The sequence below is a fragment of the Phacochoerus africanus genome, chromosome 5, assembly GCF_016906955.1.
Source record: "Phacochoerus africanus isolate WHEZ1 chromosome 5, ROS_Pafr_v1, whole genome shotgun sequence".
NCBI lineage: Eukaryota > Metazoa > Chordata > Mammalia > Artiodactyla > Suidae > Phacochoerus > Phacochoerus africanus.
The window spans coordinates 117,923,053-117,945,206 of record NC_062548.1 but is presented as its reverse complement, the minus strand read 5'-3'; the positions used below and the strand labels follow the sequence as shown (position 1 = coordinate 117,945,206).

Sequence of the window (22,154 nt, the reverse complement as noted above, 5' to 3'; positions counted from 1 at the left end):
GATATAGAGAACAGACTTGTGGTACCAAGGTATGAGGAGGCGGGAGTGGTATGAGACTGGGAGTTTGGAGTTAGGAGATACAAATTATTACATTTAAAAAAAATTTTTTTATTTCTTGCTTTTCAGGGCCACACCGTTTGCATATGGAAGTTCCCAGGCTAGGGGTCAAATCGGAGCTGCAACTGCTGGCCTACACCACAGTCACAGCAGCATGGGATCCGAGCCACATTTGTGACCTACACACAGCTCATGCAATGCTGGATCCTTAACCAAGTGAGCAAAGCCAGGGATCAAACCCACATCCTCATGGATACTAGTTGGGCCTGTTCCCATTTAGCCACAAAGGGAACTCTTTTTTTTTGCCTTTTCTAGGGCCACTCCCGTGGCATACAGAGGTTCCCAGGCTAGGGGTCTAATTGGAGCTATAGCCGCCAGCCTACACCAGAGCCACAGCACCTGAGGATCTGAGCTGCGTCTGAAACCTACACCACAGCTCACGGCAACGCTGGATCCTTAACCCACTGAGCAAGGGCAGGGATTGAACCCGCAACCTCATGGTTCCTAGTTGGATTCGTTAACCACTGAGCCACGACGGGAACTCTGGGAACTCTCACTATTACATTTAGAATGGATAAACAATAAGGTCCTACTATGTAATAGAGGGAACTATAGCCAATCTCCTGGGATAGACCATGATGGAAAAGAACACAAAAGAAGAATGTATATAAGAGTCCCTTTGCTGTACAGCAGAAATAGGCACATCATTGTAAACCAACTATACTTTAATAAAATAAAAAGAAAAAAAAAACCCTCCAAAATGGTGATAATATCTGTTTAGCCCAGTTTTCTTTACTGCTGTGAGAACAGTATGCAACAACGCTTTGGGAAGGATACATGGCCACGCAGAGAAAAAGCACTGTTAAAATTATTAACAAATCCCTCAGCAAAGTCAAATACCTCATTTATACATAGAAAATTGGTCCACATTTGTATTAATAGTGGAGAAAATGTATGAAAACTGCTCAGGGAAAACAGGGTTCAGGAGTCAGTGCTTCCAGATCCACACAGCAGGTTCAAAAAGTGTGACAGACATCAGGATGACTCTGTGTCTCAGAGAAGTCAGTTTCCTTGAGGGCAGATTTCCTGTCATCGAATCTAGCTCAATCTGTCCGAAAGCAAACCTAAGACTTGCCTCCCCAAATGGGGCTCTTTCTCAAATTCCCTTTCTCTCTCACTTTCCCCTCTAGTTGTCATGGCTGAACAGCTCAGTCCTCTTTGATACTTTCCCTGTTCATTTCCTATATTCAATCAGTCACCCAATTCAAATGATTGTGGAAATTCACACGTTTACCTTTTCATTCCAGCTTCTCTGACTTGATCCAAATGATCCTCACCTCACACATGCAATGGTCTCCTAGCTTGATGAATCCTGATTTCATCTGTTATGGTCAGGCAAAAGCAGTGGGGTGGAAATCAAGAGATGGAGGCCTACCATTTTACTCAATATGCTGCCTTGGACAAGTTACTCCACCTGTCTGAGCCTCAACTTTCTCATCTCTGAAATGGGACTAGTAACAAATAACAGCACTACTTTGAAGATCAAGTAAGGTTCTTCATAGAATGCTCCTAGAGCAGCTCAATGGAAAGCTGGGTCCATTTCATCATCCCATGTAATAATCTCAATAGCAGACTTGCCAGCATCACTGACTCTTGGCCTGTATGGTGTAGACCTCTGCCGTCCAGTACGTTAGCCACTAGTCACAGGTCACTGCTGAGCACTAGTCCAAATGTAGATGCGCTGTAACATACATACTGTACTTTAAAAACTTAGTGGAAGGGAGTTCTCTGGCGGCCTAGTAGGTTAAGGATCTGGCATTGCCATTGCTGTGGCTCAGGTTGCTGCTATGGTGCAGGTTGAATCCTTGGCCCGGGAACTTCTGCATGCTATAGGCACAGCCAAAAAAAAAAACAAACCAAAAAACTTAGTGTGAATAAAAAGTGAATAAAAAAGTAAAATGTCTCAATAATTGTTTAATGTTGATTAAATGTTGAAATGATTTTATTATTTATTTTTGACCATGCCTGTGGCATGATAATATTTTAGAACTTTTCCCTAAGAAGAACGCATCATTTTATGACTCACAGCTATTCCCCACTTTCCTCCAAATGTTATTCATTCCTTAGTGTCCATCCCAAATGTCACTCTTTCCAGGAAGCTATTCCCGATTCCCTCAGCAGGTATCAGATCCTGCTTAATTAAACACCATAGCAACTGATGCGTCTCTATGGCGCTTAATTTATTTTACCTTGCATTTCAGTCATTCACACCATGATGCAAAATCCTTGAGGTCAGGGGATGAACCTCACCCATCTTTGCATATATTGAATGATTAAGAGACTATCTCACATCTACTGTGGACTCAATTAACATCTAGTGAACTTAACAAAATGATTATTTGAAGCCCTCCAAGGATCTCCAATGGCCTGTCACTTAAGGCTCTCAGAATCTGGTCTCAAGTATCTAACTAATTTTATCTCTCATCATTGGCACTCTGAAGATTAATTCACTGGATGACTGAAAACAAATTCTTAGCTCCAAGACTCCTTCCTCTCTCTGAAATGTGTCACACTTATTGGAGAATCTTGCTGAATCCCCAACTCTGCTTCTAAACTCAAATGTTTTGTTCCATACTCCATTCAAACCAGACCTCCCTTTCATGATTTAGCCCAAATCCTGCCACCTCCAAGGGTCTAACTACGTCTAGACTGTGGGTATGTGGGTGTATGTGTGCGTGCATGTGTGTGCGTGTGTGTGTTTATCTCTCCCTACTCAAATTTCTTTTAATATCCACACTACTAATTAGCAATGTACGATATTATTTAACTGACTAGCAAATTATTTTATGTTTTGTTTCCAAAACTAGATGGTACACTTTTAAGATAGAATAATTGTCTTCCAGTCTTCACACTCTCTAAATTTCCAGCAGAGGTATAAATGCAATGAGGAGGAGTTGATTCAATTTTCTAGATAGTCTTTCTTCCCTGAACTCCTGAGACTCGAGGCAGGACTCTTTCTCTGTGTTGTGCATGATCAAATAATTTACTACATGGCAAAAATGAATGCACTGCAGCTACATGCAGCAACCTGGAAGCATCCCGAAGAGTAATATTAAGGGGGAAAGTGTCCCAGAAGACTGCATCTAATACCATTTCTATAAAGCCCCAAAACACAACCAAAAGAAAACTAGACACTTTATTATGTAGGTATACACACATATTTGACAATACTGTTTAAAAAGCAAGGGAATGATAAACCAAATTCTAGATAGAGGTTGGCTCTGGGGGAAAGTGGGATTGGAGGGGGGCACTTCTACAGATGACAGGTTTTTAGCAACAGATGAATTCTCAGGTAGGATGTGGGTTCCTGGGTATTCATTTTAACATTATGCTTCATATCTTACATGTTTGCCATGCATGTTATTATTATTGTAACAAATACTCCATTTAAAAACAGTAAAGGGGCAGTTCCCGTCGTGGCTCAGTGGTTAACGAATCCGACTAGGAATCATGAGGTTGCGGGTTCGATCCCTGGCCTTGCTCAGTGGGTTAAGGATCTAGCGTTGCTGTGAGCTGTGGTGTAGGTCGAAGACGAGGCTCGGATCTGGCTTTGCTGTGGCTCTGGTGTAGGCCAGCAGTTACAGCTCTGATTAGACCCCTAGCCCGGGAACCTCCATGTGCTGTGGGTGCGGCCCTAAAAAGACCAAAAAAACAAAAAACAAAAAACAAAAAAACCCCACCAAAATGCAACCAACCAACCAAACAAAGAGTAAAGGGAGAAAAGACAATCTTAGTGACCAGGATGCATAACCACTAACCCTAGGGACAAGTTCTCTATCTTGTTTTATTTTACTAGATGGGAACTGGCAGTTCCTGGATTCATGTCTATTGATCAAAACCAGAAGGAGGTCAGAACCTATACACAAATCTTGCCCTTTACATGTCTGTGATAAACAAAAGTTCTTAATATTAATATCGATGAATTTACCAGCTTCTTTCATGACCGGTAATTCTGAAAAATGATTTTCGATTCCGAAATCCTAAAGAAATTCTATGTTTTCTTCTAGGAGTTTTTATGGTTCTGTCTCCATGTTTAATCCATCTGGCAGTGTTTTTGGTATATAGTGTGAGGAAGAAAGTGAATGTTTGTCCTTATGCACGACCTGTTGATCGAGCACAGTTATTAAAGTCCCTTTTTTTTTCAGTGATATAGAAGCTGCTTTTGAGATTAACTACTTTCTGATTTCTCAGGATTTAGCCCCTTCTTGGACTTGTATATTCCTGCTTCTAACTGCCTTATGTCATATCACTGGATTCAGCCCTTTGCCTACTAAACCTACAATCCCTCTAGCATAAAGAAGCACCGTTAGCAATCCCAGGTCCAGCGACAGTTAAGACTCAAGGATGACAGTTTTTTGCTTTTCTAGATACAAAATAATCACTCAGCCTGAGCTGAGGCAGGGAAAGAAAACAGCTGTGTCTTACGCTGACAGCTTTGAGTTTGCTCTACCTGAGTCAGCAGGTTTTGTCCTTCCTAGTGTGACACCAGGGTGCTGATATCCCAGATATGGGACGGTGGACCTGGAGAAAGCAAAACCTTAGCCCAAGTAAATTTAGAAACTAAAATGAACTTTTAGGAGAATGAGACTCTCTGTATCTCTAATGATTTTCATCTGCCCAGTTTAAATTCTTTATGACACAGATCTAAACAAAAGGATAGTTACAGAAAAACAGTAATCTCCATTCTCTACGAGAAGAACTCATGGTTGGGAAGCTAAATGACCTAAACCAAAGGAAGAACGAAGAACAGATGGATATTCAGCTGTGCGGAACCCCAGATGCACGCACACTAAAAATCAACGATGGGACATCAAACCCAAACAGAACCCACTGTTTGGAAATTAAGAGGCCTGCTGAGAATCAAGGGGCTCACTTTGTTTCCATAGTGTCCTCACTTACGGAAGAGCATACACACCTCTTTCTAAGACTGACAGGAAATCAGACCCTCATAACTCTGCTCGGATGAGGCTCGTGTTCCGGCCTGCTGCAAGAGCTCCTCGTGCCCTTGGAAACGGCACCCACCGAGTGGGAGCTGAGGCTGCTCTCAGCTCTCATCCAGCTCCCGCGTCCTTAGCCTCTGGATCCTTGAGACAGTTTATATTTACGGTGAAGTGGGAAGGTACCACAGCCACGAGGCAACGGGGTCCTCCTTGATTTCACATCTCAGAGGACGTGTGCAGGACGCACCCTTTCCCTGTGAAGGGAGAAGACACTCGAAGGACGCAGAGAACATTATTCTGGCCCAGAGTCTCTAAAGTCAGTCTAATTTGCAAGATAAGAAGATTGAGTGCAGCACAATGGTCTTTTAAAAGCAAGCATGGACGTATAAACACTGCCTGGCCTGCTGTGGAGCTGGAGGCTGCTGTTTATCTGGTGCTGGAATGAAGGCAGGAGCTCCCAGAGTGATTAATAAAGGAACCCAAGCATCGGAAGCAGGAACAGAGCGAGTGGGATGCTTCAGCTGTTTGTTCTAACGTGATCAGCTGTACCGATAAACAGACCACTAGGTCGGTTTCCAAGGGACCAATTCCTACCGCAGCAGATAAGAATCTGGGCACAGGGGTGCAGTAGCCCTACTCACCTCAGCAGCCGCAGCTCTGCCAGCAGCGTGGGGTTCTGCTGGGCCTTCTCGGGGGTGGGCTGGGAGGCCTGCTCGTGCTCCAGACGAAGACGCTGAATCTCCTGCAGGATCTCTCTAGAGAGGACGGATGGGAAAGAGGTGGCTGTGTGGTGCTTCCCATCTCCCCCCTCCCCCCACCCGCCCCCACTGGAAGTTTTTGTTCTAATAGAGCTGCCTCTGCCAATCTTGTTCTGACTGCTTCTGCATAACCAAGATGCGAAATGGACACCTTCTTAAAACTGCTGCACTGGATGCTTCCTCAATGAAACAATCCTTTGAGGGTGAAAAAGTCATACAAATCCTCTTTTTTTTTTTTTTTTGATCTTTTTAGGACCACACCTGCAGCATGTGGAGGTTCCCAGGGTAGGGGCTGAATCAGAGCTGTAGCTAGCTGCCGGCCTACACCACAGCCACAGCAATGCAGGATCCTTAACCCATGGAGCAAGGTCAGGGATCAAACCTGCGTCCTTATGGATGCCAGGCAGATAGATTCCTTTCTGCTGAGCCACGACGGGAACTCCACAAATCCTCTTAAAAATTTAAAAGAATCTCCACAGAAGAAAAATGACAACTAGAATATTCTGTTCCTCTCCAGGGGAATGAAAAAAAACAAAACAAAAAAACCCTCACAATATTCTAAGGCAGGTCTTGTGCTTCCTCCTCTGTCTCCCTTCTTTTCCTGACCCCTCAGGGCCTCGCCCCAGCCCTCCCCCCACCGGGGACCATGCCTGTTATATGTTACATCCAATCTCCTTATCCTGGTTTCTGCCTGTCCAGTGCATGACGGTGAGCTGACCGGTCTCCAAGCCTGTAAAGAGCTTCTCAGTGAGAGACCAGACAGTCGCGGGCAGCATCATGAGCCAGGACAAGACCACAGGATGGAGCAAAGGCTCCTGGGAGTAGAGTGGAGAAGGGAACCTTGAGAGGGACCATACCCGTGGGTGGGGAAAGAATCCACCTGCGGGCACGGGAGCAGGGTGCGGTTGGCCAGAGGGAGCCGGACGCAGATACACACTTCAGTGCCCAGGGCACGTACCAGACTTGAGCTGCCCTATTTTCACTGAGGTGGGCTCTTCCTTTGCGGTCAACCCCCATCCGGTCCGCAAGGAATGAGAATCAGATACTCACGTGATACCCTTGGGCCTCAGAAACCGGCTGACCTCTGCGTTCTTACCTGTTTTTGTTTTCCAGCTCTGCAATAAGCTGCCTTTGTTGTTTGTTGGCATCAAAGTTAAAGCTCAAGTCAGTGGGAGGACGGGTCTAGAGTGAGGAAGAAGAAAGTTTTTTTTTTTTCTGATTCAAATATAACCAGAGCCCCAGATGGTCTGCTGATTTTTTAAAAACAGATTTTTGAGGTATAATTTACATACCATAAAATCCACCCATTTTAAGGGTACAATTCAATGAATCTTAGTAAATTTAAACAGTTGTGCAAACCAATCACCACAGTCCAGTTTTAGAACATTTTTGATCACCACAGAAATTCCCTCATGCCAGTTTGTAATCAACTACCACTCCCATCCCCAACCGCAGGCAACCACTGATCTGCTGTCTACAGTTTTGCCTTTTCTAGAAACTTCATATAAATGGATCATACAACACGCAGTCTTTAGTTCCTGGCTTCCACTTAGCATGATGTTTCTGGGGTTCATCCATGTTGCTTCATGAATCAGGAGTTTCTTCCTTTTACTAATTTATTTTTTATTGAAATATAGTTGCTTTACAATGTTGTGTGAAATCCTGCTGTACAGAAAAGTGATTCAGTTATGAATATATATATATATTCTTTTCCATTATGGTATATTACAGAATATTGAATACAGTTCCCTGTGCTATACTGTAGGACCTTGCTGTTTAACTAGTAGGAGTTTCTTCTCATTTATTGCTGAAGAGTATTCCACTGTTTCCAGCTTTTGGTTATTACAAATGAAGCTTCTCTGAACTCTCATTTACAAGTCGTTGCACTGATGTGTATTTTCATCTCTCTTGGATAAATACCTAAGAGTGGAATTTCTTTCCTTTTTATTTATTTATTTAGGTCTTTTTAGGGCCGCACTTGTGGCATATGAAGGTTCCCAGGCTAGGGGGCTAGTTGGAGCTACAGCTGCCAGCCTGCACCAGAGCCACAGCAACGCCAGATCCGAGCCGCATCTGCGACCTACACCACAGCTCACGGCAATGCCGGATCGTTAACCCACTGAGCAAGGCCAGGGATCGAACCCGCAACCTCATGGTTCCCAGTCGGATTTGTTTCTGTCGCGCCACGCCACGATGGAAACTAAGAGTAGAATTTCTGAGTTATATGGTAACTTCGTATTTAACGTTTGGGGAAAGTATCAAACTGCTTTCCAAAGTGGCTGAACCATGTTACAATCCCACCAACAACGAATGAGGGTTCCAATTCCTCCACATCCTTGCCAATAACTGCCATTGTCCTTTTGGTTTTCACCATTCTAGTGGTGTGAAGTACCTAATTGTGGGGTTTTATTATTTTTTTAAATTTAGATATAATTTACATGCCATAAAATCTATCCTTTTAAAGTATACAATTCAGTGGTTTTAAACTATATTTATGAGGCTGCTTCATCACTATCTAATTCCAAGACATTTTTAACACTTCAAAAAGAAACCCACTGTAACCCCCCATTTCCCCCTTCTCCACCTCCTGACAACCGCTAACCTACCTTCTGTATCTGTGGGTTTGCCTGTTCTGGACAGTTCAGACACATGGAATCAGGCACTATGCGATCAGATCTTTTATGTACGGCTTCTTTCACTTAGTAAATGTTTTCAAGGTTCATTCATGTTGTGGCATGTGTGCAGCACTCCATGCGCTTTTAGGAGTCCATCATATGGATATACCGTGTTTTGTTCATCCATCCAACAGGTGATGGACATCAGAGTTGCTCCCATTTGCGGGGGGAGGGGGGGCACTATTTTGAATAATGCTGCTAATGAGCATTTGTGGACACGTTTCTGTATCGGAACATGCTTGCATTTTTCTCGGATATATTTACCTAAGAGTGGAATCGCTGGGTCATAGAGTAACTGCCTTTTGAGGATCTGCCAATCGGTGTTCCCATGAGGCTGTACTATTTTACATCCCCACTAGCTACATAAAAGGGGTCCATTTTTCCCCACATTCTTGCCAACAGTCGGTACTGCCCCTGTTTTTGATCGCAGTGATCCTCGTGAGGAGGCAAATGGCATTTCATTGTGAATTTGACTTGTGTTTCCCCAATGACTAACACGTTGAGCATATTTTCATGTGCTTATTGGCTGTCTACACATCTTCTCTGGAAAAATGGAAAAATTATTATGATTTTGATTTGCATATCCACTGATGTTTCTGACCCCTGTTCCCTCCTTTGAGAATATGGAAGCCAATCAACACAAGATAGGAAAATGGATGACTAGGTGGCATTTTCCCTTTTATTGATTAACCAGAATGGAAGCTGGTTAAGTGGAGTCTTAATGAAGGCTCTTGGCTGGTTAGGTTTCACTTCATGTATCTTTGGTTCTGTTCAAAACATGATTTATGATGAGGCAGAAACCTTGTTTCCTACCTAGAGCTTAAAGATGCAATACATGATTCTTCTCACATGGAATTTCCTAAATAAACAGGTGCAGATCGGCATAGCAAATCTGGATGGGAGACTTTTTACCAATTATGAAATATTTTTCTTTATTTTCTATTTTTTTATTTTTTGCTTTTTAGGGCCGCACCTGTGGCATATGGAGGTTCCCAGGCTAGGGGATCTAATTGGAGCTATCGCTGCCAGCCTACACCCCAGCCACAGCAACGCCAGGTCCAAGCCACACCTGCAACCTGTACCACAGCTCACGGCAACGCCGGATCCTTAACCCACTGAACGACACTGGGGATGGAACCCACAACCTCATGGTTCCTAGTCAGATCCATTTCTGCTGCGCCATGACGGGAACTCTTAAACATTTTTCTTTAAAAAAATTTTTTATTGCAATACAGTTGATTACAATGTTATGTTAGTCTCAGTTATGCAGTATAATTCCCTGTGCTACACAGTAGGTCCCTGTAAGGTTATTTATATTTCTCTTTTTTTTTTTTGTCTTTTTGCTATTTCTTGGGCCGCTCCCTCGGCATATGGAGGTTCCCAGGCTAGGGGTCGAATTGGAGCTGTGGCCACTGGCCTGTGCCAGAGCAACAGCAACGCAGGATCCGAGCCGCGTCTGCAACCTACACCACAGCTCATGGCAACGCCGGATCGTCAACCCACTGAGCAAGGGCAGGGACCGAACCCGCAACCTCATGGTTCCTAGTCGGATTCGTTAACCACTGCGCCACGACGGGAACTCCTATTTTGCCTTTTTTAAAAGAAAAAGAAGTGATTTTTCTTTCTCCAGAGAAGAGGAGACCAGCAGCTAGTTGAGTAAATTTTCTATATTCTACTCAGAGTCTTATGAAAGCCTGAGTTGAACCTCAGAGCTTACCTGAGACCGAAACGGCTGTGAATAGAGATTTACAATTCCTGAAAACTGGAGTTAAAACGAATGACTCCTTAGGAGAGTGGGACCAGGGAAAATTATGGATGAGGAAAGCAACTCTGAAAGGAATTTGCTTCTTATGATGATAAGCGAACAAAGGAAAACCCTGTAGTATTTCACTGGAAATTTCTAAAGTGTCTTTTTAGTTTGCGTGTCTGACGGCAATGCTGAAGCATCCTTCAAAGAGGAGGTTAATACAGGAATCAATAATTATTATCCATAGTGACTCCTAAGCAGGCTAGATTTTTTGCCACCAAGAAGCGCTGTTATTCAAACACAAAGAAGCAGAGGTGGAAGAAGAGTCAAAGTCTTAGTCAGTGCTTCCACCTGGAGCAGCCTGCGTCCTAGCTCCTTCACCCAGATGCAACAACAGGAGAGCCCCCAGTACGGAGAGCTGAATAGCAGCTTATTTCACCCAGACACACTTCAAACACAGTCATGTGTACCTTAAATAACAGAGGAATGGAGGATTTTATTTATTGATTATCTTAGATACCACAGTATCCCTCAAAAAAAAAAAAAAAAAAAGATATTCATTACTAACATGCCTCCAGGACACTGAAGACAGAGGGAATGATTAGTCTATAAAGACACTGAACACTTTTTATTTTTATTTTTTTTTTAGGGCTGAACCCGCAGCATAGGGAAGTTCTCAGGCTAGGGGGTAAATTGGAGCTGCAGCCACGGCAACGCCAGATCTGAGTCGCATCTGCGACCTACACAGCAGCTTACAGCAAAACTGGAACCTTAGCCCACTGAGCAAGGCCAGGGATCGAACTCACATCCTCATGGATGCTAGTCGGATCTTTAATCTGCTGAGCCACAATGGGAACTCCAGACATAGAATACCTTTTCCAGAAGAGACCTAAAAGATGATTTCTTTCAACAGTTAAATAGTTCATTCATTCATTAGGCCAAGCAAATATTTCCTGAGTACTTACTATGTGCTAAAACACTGTTCCAGAAACTAGGGAGGCATTAGTGCATAGATACAGCCCCCATCCTGACGTAGCTTACATTACATTGGGAAAGAAAGATAAAAAACAAAGAAACAGGAGTTCCCGTCGTGGCGCAGTGGTTAACGAATCCGACTAGGAACCATGAGGTTGCGGGTTCGATCCCTGCCCTTGCTCAGTGGGTTAACGATCCAGCGTTGCCGTGAGCTGTGGTGTAGGTTGCAGACGAGGCTCGGATCCCGCGTTGCTGTGGCTCTGGCGTAGGCTGGTGGCTACAGCTCCGATTCAACCCCTAGCTTGGAACCTCCATATGCCTCGGGAGTGGCCCAAGAAATAGCAACAACAAAAAAGACAAAAAAAAACAAAACAAAAAACAAAGAAACAACAACAATATCAGTAGTGATAAATTCGATGAAGAAATATAGGGTAATGAAACAGAATAAACTTAGAAGACTTTTTTAATGAGGTGGTTATGAAAGATTCAGTGAACTGAGAAAACAAACCAGGTGAAGGTTTGGAGGTTGGACCTGCTGGGCAGAAAAGATGGGCAAAGGCCCACAGGTACTCCAGGTTGGTGTGTTCTGGTCAGTACTGACGGAGGGAGGTGAGCTATGGGCCAGGGGTGGGTGATAAATTGGGAAAACTCGGAGTTCCCGTCGTGGCGCAGTGGTTAACGAATCTGACTAGGAACCATGAGGTTGCGGGTTCGGTCCCTGCCCTTGCTCAGTGGGTTAACGATCCGGCGTTGCCGTGAGCTGTGGTGTAGGTTGCAGACGCGGCTCAGATCCCGAGTTGCTGTGGCTCTGGCGTAGGCCGGTGGCTACAGCTCCGATTCGACCCCTAGCCTGGGAACCTCCATATGCCGCAGGAGCGGCCCAAGAAATAGCAACAACAACAACAGACAAAAGACAAAAAGACAAAAAAAATTGGGAAAACTCAGAGCATAAAGGACCTTTTAGTCATAGAAAGGGGTTTTCACATCATTATGAACATGGTGTGAAGCCACTGCAGGATTCTGAACAGGGAAACAAGGAATCAATCACAAATAACATATGTACATACTCTGCCCTCGAGGAGGTGGAGCCCAGCTCCCCTTTCCTTAAGTGTGGTCTGTCCACAGTGACTTCCTTCCAAAGAGGAGAGTGTAGCAAAAGGACAAAAGAGTAACTTTGTGTCGGAGAAACCTGACAAGCGCTTCCTCAGCCAGGTGATCAAGGTCGGCAGACGGTGATAAGTGATGTGTGTTTGATGTGACCGGAGGCAAAGGGCACTCATTTCTTCCTCCCCCAAACCCATAACCCCGTCTAATCATGAGGATGACAAATCCTAATTCCCAATGAAGGGACATTCCTCAAAACCGCAAGGCCCTCAAAAACAAAGTCAGTAATAACCTCTAACGGAAAATAATCTTAAAAACATACAATCACCTTGCCGTTCACCTGACACCAACACAAAATTGTAAATCGACTTCCTTCCTCCCTCCCTCTCTCTCTTTCTTTCTTGTTTTTTAGGGCTGCACCTGCGGCATATGGAAGTTCTCAGGCTAGGGGTCGAATCAGAGCAACGGCTGCCGGCCTACACCACAGCGACAGCAACATGGGATCCAAGCCGCATCTGTGACTTTTGCCGCAGCTTGTGGCAATGCTGGGTCCTTAATCCACTGAGCTGGGCCAGGGATCAAACCCGCATACTCATGAACACTATGTTGGGTTCTTAACCCACTGAGCCATGATGGGAACTCCTAAATCGACTATATTTCAATGAGTTAAAAACAAACAAACAAACAAACAAACAAAAAACCCAAGGAAAGTCGAGAAACTGTCATGGACCAGAGGAGCCTCAGGAGACACAACAAGTAAATGTAATGTGGTATTTTGGCTGGAACACCCAAACAGAAAAAAGATATTAGGTAAACACGAATGAAATCTGAATAAAGTACGGATTTTAGTTAATAATAATGTATTGGTATTGGCTCATTTATTGCAAGAAACACGCTAGACTAAGAAGATGCTAATAACACGGGAAACGGAACATGAGCTGTATGGAAACTCTCTGTACTAGCTTCATAATTCTTCTGCAGATCTAAAACATATAATGAAAAGTCTGTTAAACACAAACACTACTTGGGCTACTGAAAGGAGGATTTCTTATAGTGCGGTAAGAATGGAAGTAGGTAGACCAGTTAGGAATCCTAGGGTTTGCTATTTACTTGCCGTGTAAGCCTTGAAACACTTCATATTACTATGTACTTTTCTTTTCTTGTCTATAAAATGGGAGTATTTATGGAAAGAGATGGGAAGAGCATCCCTTCCTCTGTCACACTAGTATTCTCCCGGTTTAGGTCATCCCACTGAGCCCCATCGCCTTTAATGAGATGGAGACACATCTGAAAAACACAAGAAATAATACTCCACCGAGCCCTGCTGTACAGCCCTGGGAACTGTAGGCAGTCACTTAGGATGGCACGTGATGGAGGATAATGTGAGAAAAAGAAAGTATATATGTATGAGTGACTGGGTCACTATGCTATATGGTAGAAAACTAACAGAACACTGTAAACCAACTCTAATGGAAAAAAATAAAGCTCATTTAAAAAATGTAAGTGAAGACCCCACTGAATAAAAGTGGGCAAATATTATAAACCAAGGAAGGCCAACACAGTTGGCAAACCATAACCGGAAGCATGCATTTCTGGAACCTCTTAAAAAGAGACTGGAAGTTTCTCATCGGTATGAACTTGGCAGGATGATTTCCACAGAGACGCGCTTGATATCAGCTAGACTTCCGCTGTATCCTAGGGGCAGTCCTCCCAACAGCTCAAGCTGCTTAGACTAACTAGAGGGCTATGGGTTATTAATATCTCTCTCCTCTCGCTCAAAAACCCAGGCATGTATTTTAGGGCACTGGTTCCCAAGCTAGCTGTAAATCACAAGATTGAAAAGGTTTTTTTCCCTTTTCTTTTTTAAATTAAAACCAATGGACCCTACTAAACCCAGAGGCTCTGACTCAGTAGGTCTGAGGCAAAGCCAAGATTCTATATATTCTTTACGTGCTGCACACCAGATTATAATATGCAGCCAGGTTTGACAATGACTGTTTCACAGGCATTTTAAGTCACTAAATGTGTGCAAAACACCACATGAAAATACTGTTGATCTTCAATTCCAGGAAGCCAAAAGGCTATTTCTGAAATGGTGCATGGGTGGAACAGTTGACTGGATGAGCTGTGACGTCTAGGTCTGGGCTATGTGAGAAAATCTCACAAAGTGTGTAAATGCTAGGTAGTATCACAATGAACAATGGGTTCCCTTTCTTTACACCTTTTTTGGTGTTGTCCATAATGAGTTTTTAATTTTTTCATAAAGAAAAAAAAAAACTTTAAAAATATACCAAAAAAAAATCCAATTGCATCTAATGCTAGTGATGTTTCTGATGAAATGTGACGATTTGCTATTATTACTATGATTTGTCACACACTGTAGTTTTGGTTTTTGTTTTTTAAAAAAGGAATTTGGCACTTCAGGAAAACAAACTAGCATCAAAGCACCTACAATTTCTTTATTTGAGGGTCAGCCTGAAGAGGTTTCACTGGCCCTGTCTGAACCCAGGGAAGGTGTGAGAATCTGAAGCTGCAGCATTCTATAGGGTGTAATGCTGGCTGTTAAAATGATTTAATGGTCTTTGTGGAAGGTTTTTTTTTTTAAATCAATACAAAGCCTATCTAGCAGGCTATAAATACATTCTTTTGAGCACTACACCCACTTTATGCAAAGCACTTGTATCAGTAGGAGATTAGCAGATTACAAGTCTTCTGTTTAACAGAAATCTAGTCAAGAAGAATCCTTCCTGAGAGACCCAATATTTATAAGAAACTACACTTTGGAAAATAAACTGAAGATGAAAGGGATCATATCATATTTAGCCTTAAGACTACTCTAACAATTATCATTTTCACATGAATTAGAGAACTGGCATCAGAAATTATCAGGTGTAAATAGATTTATCTTGTTTGCAGTGAAGGGGTACTAGGAGCTCCTTTTCAGGGTCGAATGGCTTTGGAGCTTTTATTTACAAAATTTAAAAAATACTCTGAAAAGTCAGTAAGACTATATAATGCCAATAAGTACACCTAATTTAAAAAATTCAACCACGATGTTATCCTATCACAAAAAGTTTAATTTCATTTATAAAATTTTAATTTCTAAAATAACTTGAATATCTATGACAGATTGAGGACATGTTTAGGTTTAACTAATTAAACTAGCCTTTTTCTTAGACTCCCCCCCACCCTATTCTGTTCCATTTCACTAACCTTTAGAGTTGTAATGTTAGAATCAGATGTATGACTTAATATTAGAGTCTCAGGGAAAAGATTTTGAAATCTAAACAAATCCAAAGGGATGGATTACTTTTTGAGAGAGAAACAAAGCAAAATTCTCTATTTCTCTATGATGAAGTAAACATCAATTAGTATACATTTCTAAAACCAATACACTATAGAACACTGCAAGATCTGGCCTGCCTGTCCAGTGTAATTCCACTCCAGAACAACACTGGACCTAATGGTTTGTGATCTCCATAACCTCTCTGAGAAATCTTTGCCTGCTCTGAGGTCATGAAGATATTTTTCTATGTTTTCTTTTTCTTTTTTAGGGCTGCACCTGCGGCATTGAAAGTTCTCGGGCTAGAGGTCAAACTGGAGCTGCAGCTGTTGTCTGTCCTATGCCACAGCCACAACACCACCAGATTCGAGCTGCATCTGTGACCTACACCACAGTTCAGGGCAACGCTGGATCCTTAACCCACTGAGTGAGGCCAGGGATCAAAGCTTTATCCTCCTGGATACTAGTTGGGTTCGCTACCAGTGAGCCACAGTGTGAACTCCTGTGCTTTCTTTTTTTTTTTTTTTGTCTTTTTGCCTTTTCTAGGGCTGCTCCCGCGGCATATGGAGGTTCCCAGGCTAGGGGTCTAATCGGAGCTGTAGCCACCGGCCTCCGCCAGAGCCACAGCAACGGGGGATCCGAGCCACGTCTGCAACCTACACCACAGCTCACGGCAACGCCGGATCGTTAACCCACTGAGCAAGGGCAGGGACCGAACCCGCAACCTCATGGTTCCTAGTCGGATTCGTTAACCCCTGCGCCACGACGGAAACTCCTATTTTTAGTTTTTTAAGAAAACTCTACACTGTTTTCCACAGTGAAATTTACATTCCCACCAACAGTGTATGAGGGTTCCCTTTTCTCCACATCCCCTTTCCTTTTTTCTTGATCAGGATTTCTGGGGGCTTATTAATTTTTTTTTTGTCTTTTTAGGGCTGTACCTGCGGCATATGGAAGTTCCCAGGCTAGGGGATGAATTGGAGTCATTGCCTCTGGCTTACACCACAGTCACAGCAACACCAGATCTGAGCCACATCCACGACCTACAATGCAACTTGCAGCAACCCTGGATTCTTAACTCACTGAGTTAGGCCAGGGATCAAATCCCTATCTTCATGGATACTAGTCGGGTTCTTAACCCCCTGAGCCACAACGGGAACTCCCTAAGGTCTTATAAATTTTAGTGATCTTTTTAAATAACCCAATTCTGGTTCTTTGATTTTCTTTCATTGACTCATTTTTTTTTTAACAAGAAAGAGGATACTGTAGGAGTTCCCCTCATGGCTCAGCGGTTAATGAATCTGACTAGCATCCATGAGGATGCAGGTTCCATCCCTGGCCTTACTCAGTGGGTTAAGGATCCGGCGTTGCCATGAGCTGTGGTGTAGGTTGCAGATGTGGCTCGGCTCCCATGTTGCTGTGGCTCTGATGTAAGCTGGCGGCTACAGCTCTGATTCGACTCCTAGCCTGGGAACCTCCATATGCCGAGGCTTCAGCCCTAAAAAGCAAAACAAAACAAAACAAAAAAAGAGAGAGAGAGAGAATACCGTAATACTAAAGGCCACTTTAATCCCTCCCCTAAACCCATTCCCCTCCTCCTGTCACTGGGGTATCCAGTTTTCCGAGTTTCATGTTTACCATCGCCCTACCATCTGTATGTTCAAGTAATGCAGATTTCTGCAACTCTATTAGAACCCCTATTTACTCACCACGTTTCCTGCCTCTGCAGCCAGCCGGGCAGCATAGCGAGCTATAAGCCGGTGTTCCTCGTCCAGCCGGCTAGGACTGTCCAGGACACTGCCAAGGAGATAAACATTCAACAGGTATCTATGAAACATCCCTTACCCTCGCTTCTCTCTCAGAAAGAACAGACGAGAGAAACGCCTGTGAAAAAACAATGGTAACAAAAGCAACGGAGACCCGAGTCATAGATCCCAAGGTCTTCTGAGACAAAGGAGATTTGGAGAAAGGATGAGGCCACGCAAATCACTTCTCTTCAGCGGCGTATCCCCACTGCTCCCACCCCTTCAGAGGGGGCACTTCTTTTTGAAGGCAAGGGCTGAGAAAAGCCTGGGCATCTACAAATCTGAGAGGTCAACTTCTAATCAATTGTTTTTTTAAAAAAACCTCAGGACATTTACATAGAGGTCTTAGATGCAAAAAGACCAAGAAAAAGCAAGGCATTCTTGAACACAGAGGGCTGAGGAAGAGTACGTTTAACACTGGCTGAACGACCCTGAGGGACCCAGGGTTGGGCAGCCTCACAACACAGCAAGGCTGAAGGATTCCAGCGGGGTAAACATCCTCCTTCAAGGCCTCTTCCTCTTCTTTTCGCATGCTTGTTCTACAACCGTAGCCCCATCTTAGAGTGAATGAATCAAGTCTGCTACTCTTTTGTTTTGTTTCATTTTTGCCTTTTAGGGCCGCACTTGCGGCATATGGAGGTTGCCAGGCTCCAACCGGAGCTCCAATCGGAGCTCCAGCTGCCGGCCTATGCCAGAGCCACAGCAATACCAGATCCGAGCCGTGTCTGCAACCTACACCATAGCTCATGGCAACGCCAGATCCTCAACCCACTGAGGCCAGGGATCGAACCCGTAACCTCAGGATTCCTAGTCGGATTCGTTTCCACTGTGCCAAGATGGGAACTCCAAGTCCATTAGTCTTAATAAGAGTTCCAGCACTCCAAAAATTTAAAGGTGAGATATCAGTGCTGTAGCTGGATGAAAAAGGGTTCTTGGGCAGTAGGCTAGTTCTGTGTATTATGTGCTGCTCATTTGGAATTTTTCTGCTCATTAGGACTGACTCCCGTAATTTAGCATCTTATGTAGACTACTTATCTGTATCAGGGCACTCCTAGATTTATCGGGACCAGGGCTAGCTAATTCTTTGCTTAAGTCTGGCAGATGCTCGAAGGGAACACTAACTGACTGGCGATGGCTGTTATGGCTTGCTTCCACTCTGGCTCAGGTTCTCGGGGTTCCAAAATCCCCTGACTGGAATTTAACAATATGACAAAATATGAAATGTGAAAAAATATGAAAAAATGGAAGGACATGAATTCAACATTCATGAAATCTTGTTATAATAACCAAGGGGAATCCAGGAAGGATGGAGTTAAATCAATAGAGATTTATGGGACGTTTCAAGTACAGTACCAACTGTATCTTTCTTGGATTTTTTTTTCTTTTTACCTTCCTTTATTTCTATCTCTGTGGCTAGCTCTTTATGCTTAACTTGGTCTTTCCTCTAGGATGGGTTTTTTAAAATATGCTGCCATTGTCACTGTCTTCTGTCAATGACACTTCTCAATGCTATATAAGTTTAGGTGTCAGCCTCTAGCATGGGTAATCATTTTCTCCAAAGACGATCTTGTAATAAGAACCTGGTACTGTCAGCTGGCTTTAATACTTCAGGGTCAAGGGCCCAAAGTCAGGGCTGAATTATGATATTTGCGCCTTAAAGATGTTTATCTAAAATAAGAGGGCTATTTTTATTTTAAAAATAACAACAAAATGAACATTTAACAATAGGAGTGGATACTATTATGGAGATGATGGCAGCCTAAGAAGTGGGACTTAGAGTGGCTGACCTCTGCTTTTTTGGCAAGGGACACAAGAGGTTCCTCTGCAAAAGAGCGCCTCCTCCTCCAGCACATGCCATCTCCTTAGGAGGGCTGATCCTATTTGTCATTCAGACCCCAGGATGGACGACAGGGTTGCTTTAACTGGCTCTGCTTTCCAGCCAGAAACTAGAACTTTATGTTGATGGGAGGTTTTAAGGTCAATGAAAACTATGAGGGAAATTAGAAAGGTTCCTTAGTCTTCTGCTTGAGCTGATTTTCACTGTCAGGAAATTTCTGACTTCTCTGAGGAGGTATGACGCCCAGTTCCTTAGACTGCAAATCAAGAAGAGATGCAGGGCTCACGCCATCCTCAGGTTCTTCCAGAGCTCCTGGCCGCCAGAGCTTGCTCAGGGAGCCTAATCCCTAAGCCTTGAAATTTGAGGACCTCAGCTAAACCTAGCACAAATCTTCCTGGGCAGAAATATCAGGCAGTAGTCTCCATCCAACACTCTGCTGCTATATTCACCAGGGGAACTTCTAATCATGTGGACAACTGCACCTACTGATAATAAATGAACTGTCCTGCCAGGGGTGAGACAGCCCTCTCCCTAGAGAGCAAGAGGCTGGGACAGAGTGCTCAGAAATTATCTGCTGGGTGAGGAGACACTCTGTGATACAACGCACAGTTAGCAGGCGTCCTTCCTACAGAAGAAGCCAATAAAACAGAGTCGGGAGGTAGGAGAACCCTACAGTCTCTCTAAGGCCTTAGAGACAAGTAAATGCCTAAAAATAATAACACCTCCCAGTCATACTGAGGAAACCATGGGAAATGCTATGAAGTATAATACTTAAAACAGTCCTTTTTCGGGTACATATATTTTAAGTTGATTATTAATTTATTTTTCTATTATCACGGGGAATAAGTGCTTCCTATGGAGTCGTGGCATGTTAAGAGCAAAACTAAGATCGAAATTGAAGGCTGTAGACTCTCTCATGTGTTTAAGTTTATAAATTATAGTTTTCTAAGAACAAGAATCTCAGGTTGTTTGGCAAAGAGACTCTGCTGCTATGCAAATGGGAGGGAGGCCTTAGGTTATTTAAATTTACCTGCCATTCTCCTTGCAGAACGGTGGCAGGTGTGGGCCTGGACTAGGTGGGTGGCTTTGGGTCTGCCTGAATGTAATGGCACTTTGTTTTGTATTAATTCTTTTTTTTTTTTTTTACCATTTAAAAAAATTTATTGAAGCACTTGATTTACAATGTTGTGATAATTTTTGCTGTGGTATTAACTCTTTTAAAGGGTTAACTCTGCTAGAGTTAGGGGTTATCAAGTGTTTTTCCACCATAACCCACTGAGGAATCAGTCATATTCCCATATTAATAGTGAGTCACTATTACAGTAGTTCCCAGGGAAAGAGGTATGTGGGCTATTATAATACATATAGTTATTGTAATATGAAGAGTATTATACATATAGTTTGGAAAAAGTCCCTCAGGTGACAGTGACCCAATACCACAGTTGAAAATCACTGGTTTAAATAATCAACAATGATACATTTGGGGGAACAGATGAAGATGCAACATGTAAAGATGTAACAAGGTGATGGTGTCAAAGCCCCCAGATTAGCATTGATCAATGTGAGACTCTGAATGTCGACAGAAAGATTTCATTATTTAGGCAAGAATGAACAGTAAGAGACTGCATCAAATACCTCTGTGAATACACGTCTGGGACCACACGTCTCTCTGAGGTTTACACACTCTTTAAGTGTCATCTGAAGGAAGGGAACTCCACTTTAAAGGAGAATCTCTGACTGGATGTTTAGGTAAGTGCCCAGGCTTGACAAGGCTCCTTCTCTTTCAGAAGCTAATGCTTTAGCAATTATTTAATCTCTGCCAAACATAGCTGGTAGCCTCTCAAGAAAAACCCCACATGCAGAGCTTTTTCCAGCTGGTAACCCCGGGTAACACAGCTCTCCCTCCCTCTGATCAGCCCCGGGCCACCCGCCCGCTGCTGCTCTACCACTGACCGTGCACAGTGCTGCAGTCGGGCCACATAGGAGGCTATCAGCGCATGCTCATCAGCCAAGTGACTGGGTATATGCTGGCTATACTGTAACCTAGGAACAACGGAGGCAAAGACAGCATCACACAAACACAGAGCGAGAAATGAACACGGATTAAAATGGGCAAACGTCAAAGAAAAATAGAAAAAATAATAAATCATGATAAGGAAAACAATAAAAAACCACAATGCATAATGGAACACAGTGTTAGACCATGGGGAATACATCTCCCAAATGCTTTCAACAAAAGCAGTCCCTTAGGAGACGGCTTTGGCTGACCGACACTACAACCCTTGAGAAGGAGAAACCAAGGAGCGGGTCACCAAGGAGCCCTGCCCACCAGTCTTGGCCAGGTTCTGGGCTCTGTGATGGATGCACCTTTTAGGAAATGCCCTCTGGCAGGAAAACTGGGGCAGAGCGGGTCTGTGTCATCACTAGGCGGCCCCCTAATGCTTCTACAGCTTTTGTCTACATGTAAGAGCTTCCAGTGTCACCTCATGATACCAGTTAAACCATTTTGTTTCCATAAGCATTCTGCATCATTCTATTTTCTCCCATAAAACTGGTACTTAAACCAAACCTCTTAGAATCATATCCAACTGTAGGACAGTGTTGCATACAATTTGAGTGAGGCTCTCTCACAGATATATCGGGGTCCTTAAGCACACGATTTTTAAAAAAAGTTTTTACTATAGAAACATTAAAATACGCACAAAATAGAAAGAGCAGTTTAATGACTACTCTTCAAGTACCCGCTGCCAAAGTTCAGCAAAAATCAACACTTTGTCAACTTGTTTATTGTTTTCCCAACTTTTTGTGCAGGAGTGGGTGGCCAGAGCAATCCCAGATAATTTATTATTTCACTGGGATTGCTTCAGCCTGTACAGATATCAGATAGGGGAAAATGGTGTAACCTCAACACCA

The 22,154-nt window shown here is 43.3% G+C and overlaps 1 protein-coding gene across 18 annotated transcripts in view; it reads right to left on the bottom strand.

Annotated features, from left to right (window-relative positions):
• DTNB (dystrobrevin beta) overlaps positions 1-22,154 on the bottom strand; it is a 247,703-nt gene that overhangs the window by 39,639 nt on the left and 185,910 nt on the right. For 14 of the 18 annotated variants that reach the window (XM_047782486.1, XM_047782488.1, XM_047782490.1 and 11 more), the window contains 4 exons: positions 21,195-21,284; positions 17,309-17,396; positions 6,912-6,997; positions 5,699-5,812 (listed from right to left, as the gene is read on the bottom strand). In XM_047782486.1, the coding sequence (XP_047638442.1) occupies positions 5,699-5,812; positions 6,912-6,997; positions 17,309-17,396; positions 21,195-21,284 (378 nt within the window). The remainder of the gene's footprint in view (positions 1-5,698; positions 5,813-6,911; positions 6,998-17,308; positions 17,397-21,194; positions 21,285-22,154) is intronic. The other 4 variants (XM_047782491.1, XM_047782496.1, XM_047782492.1 and 1 more) reach the window with 1 other exon arrangement.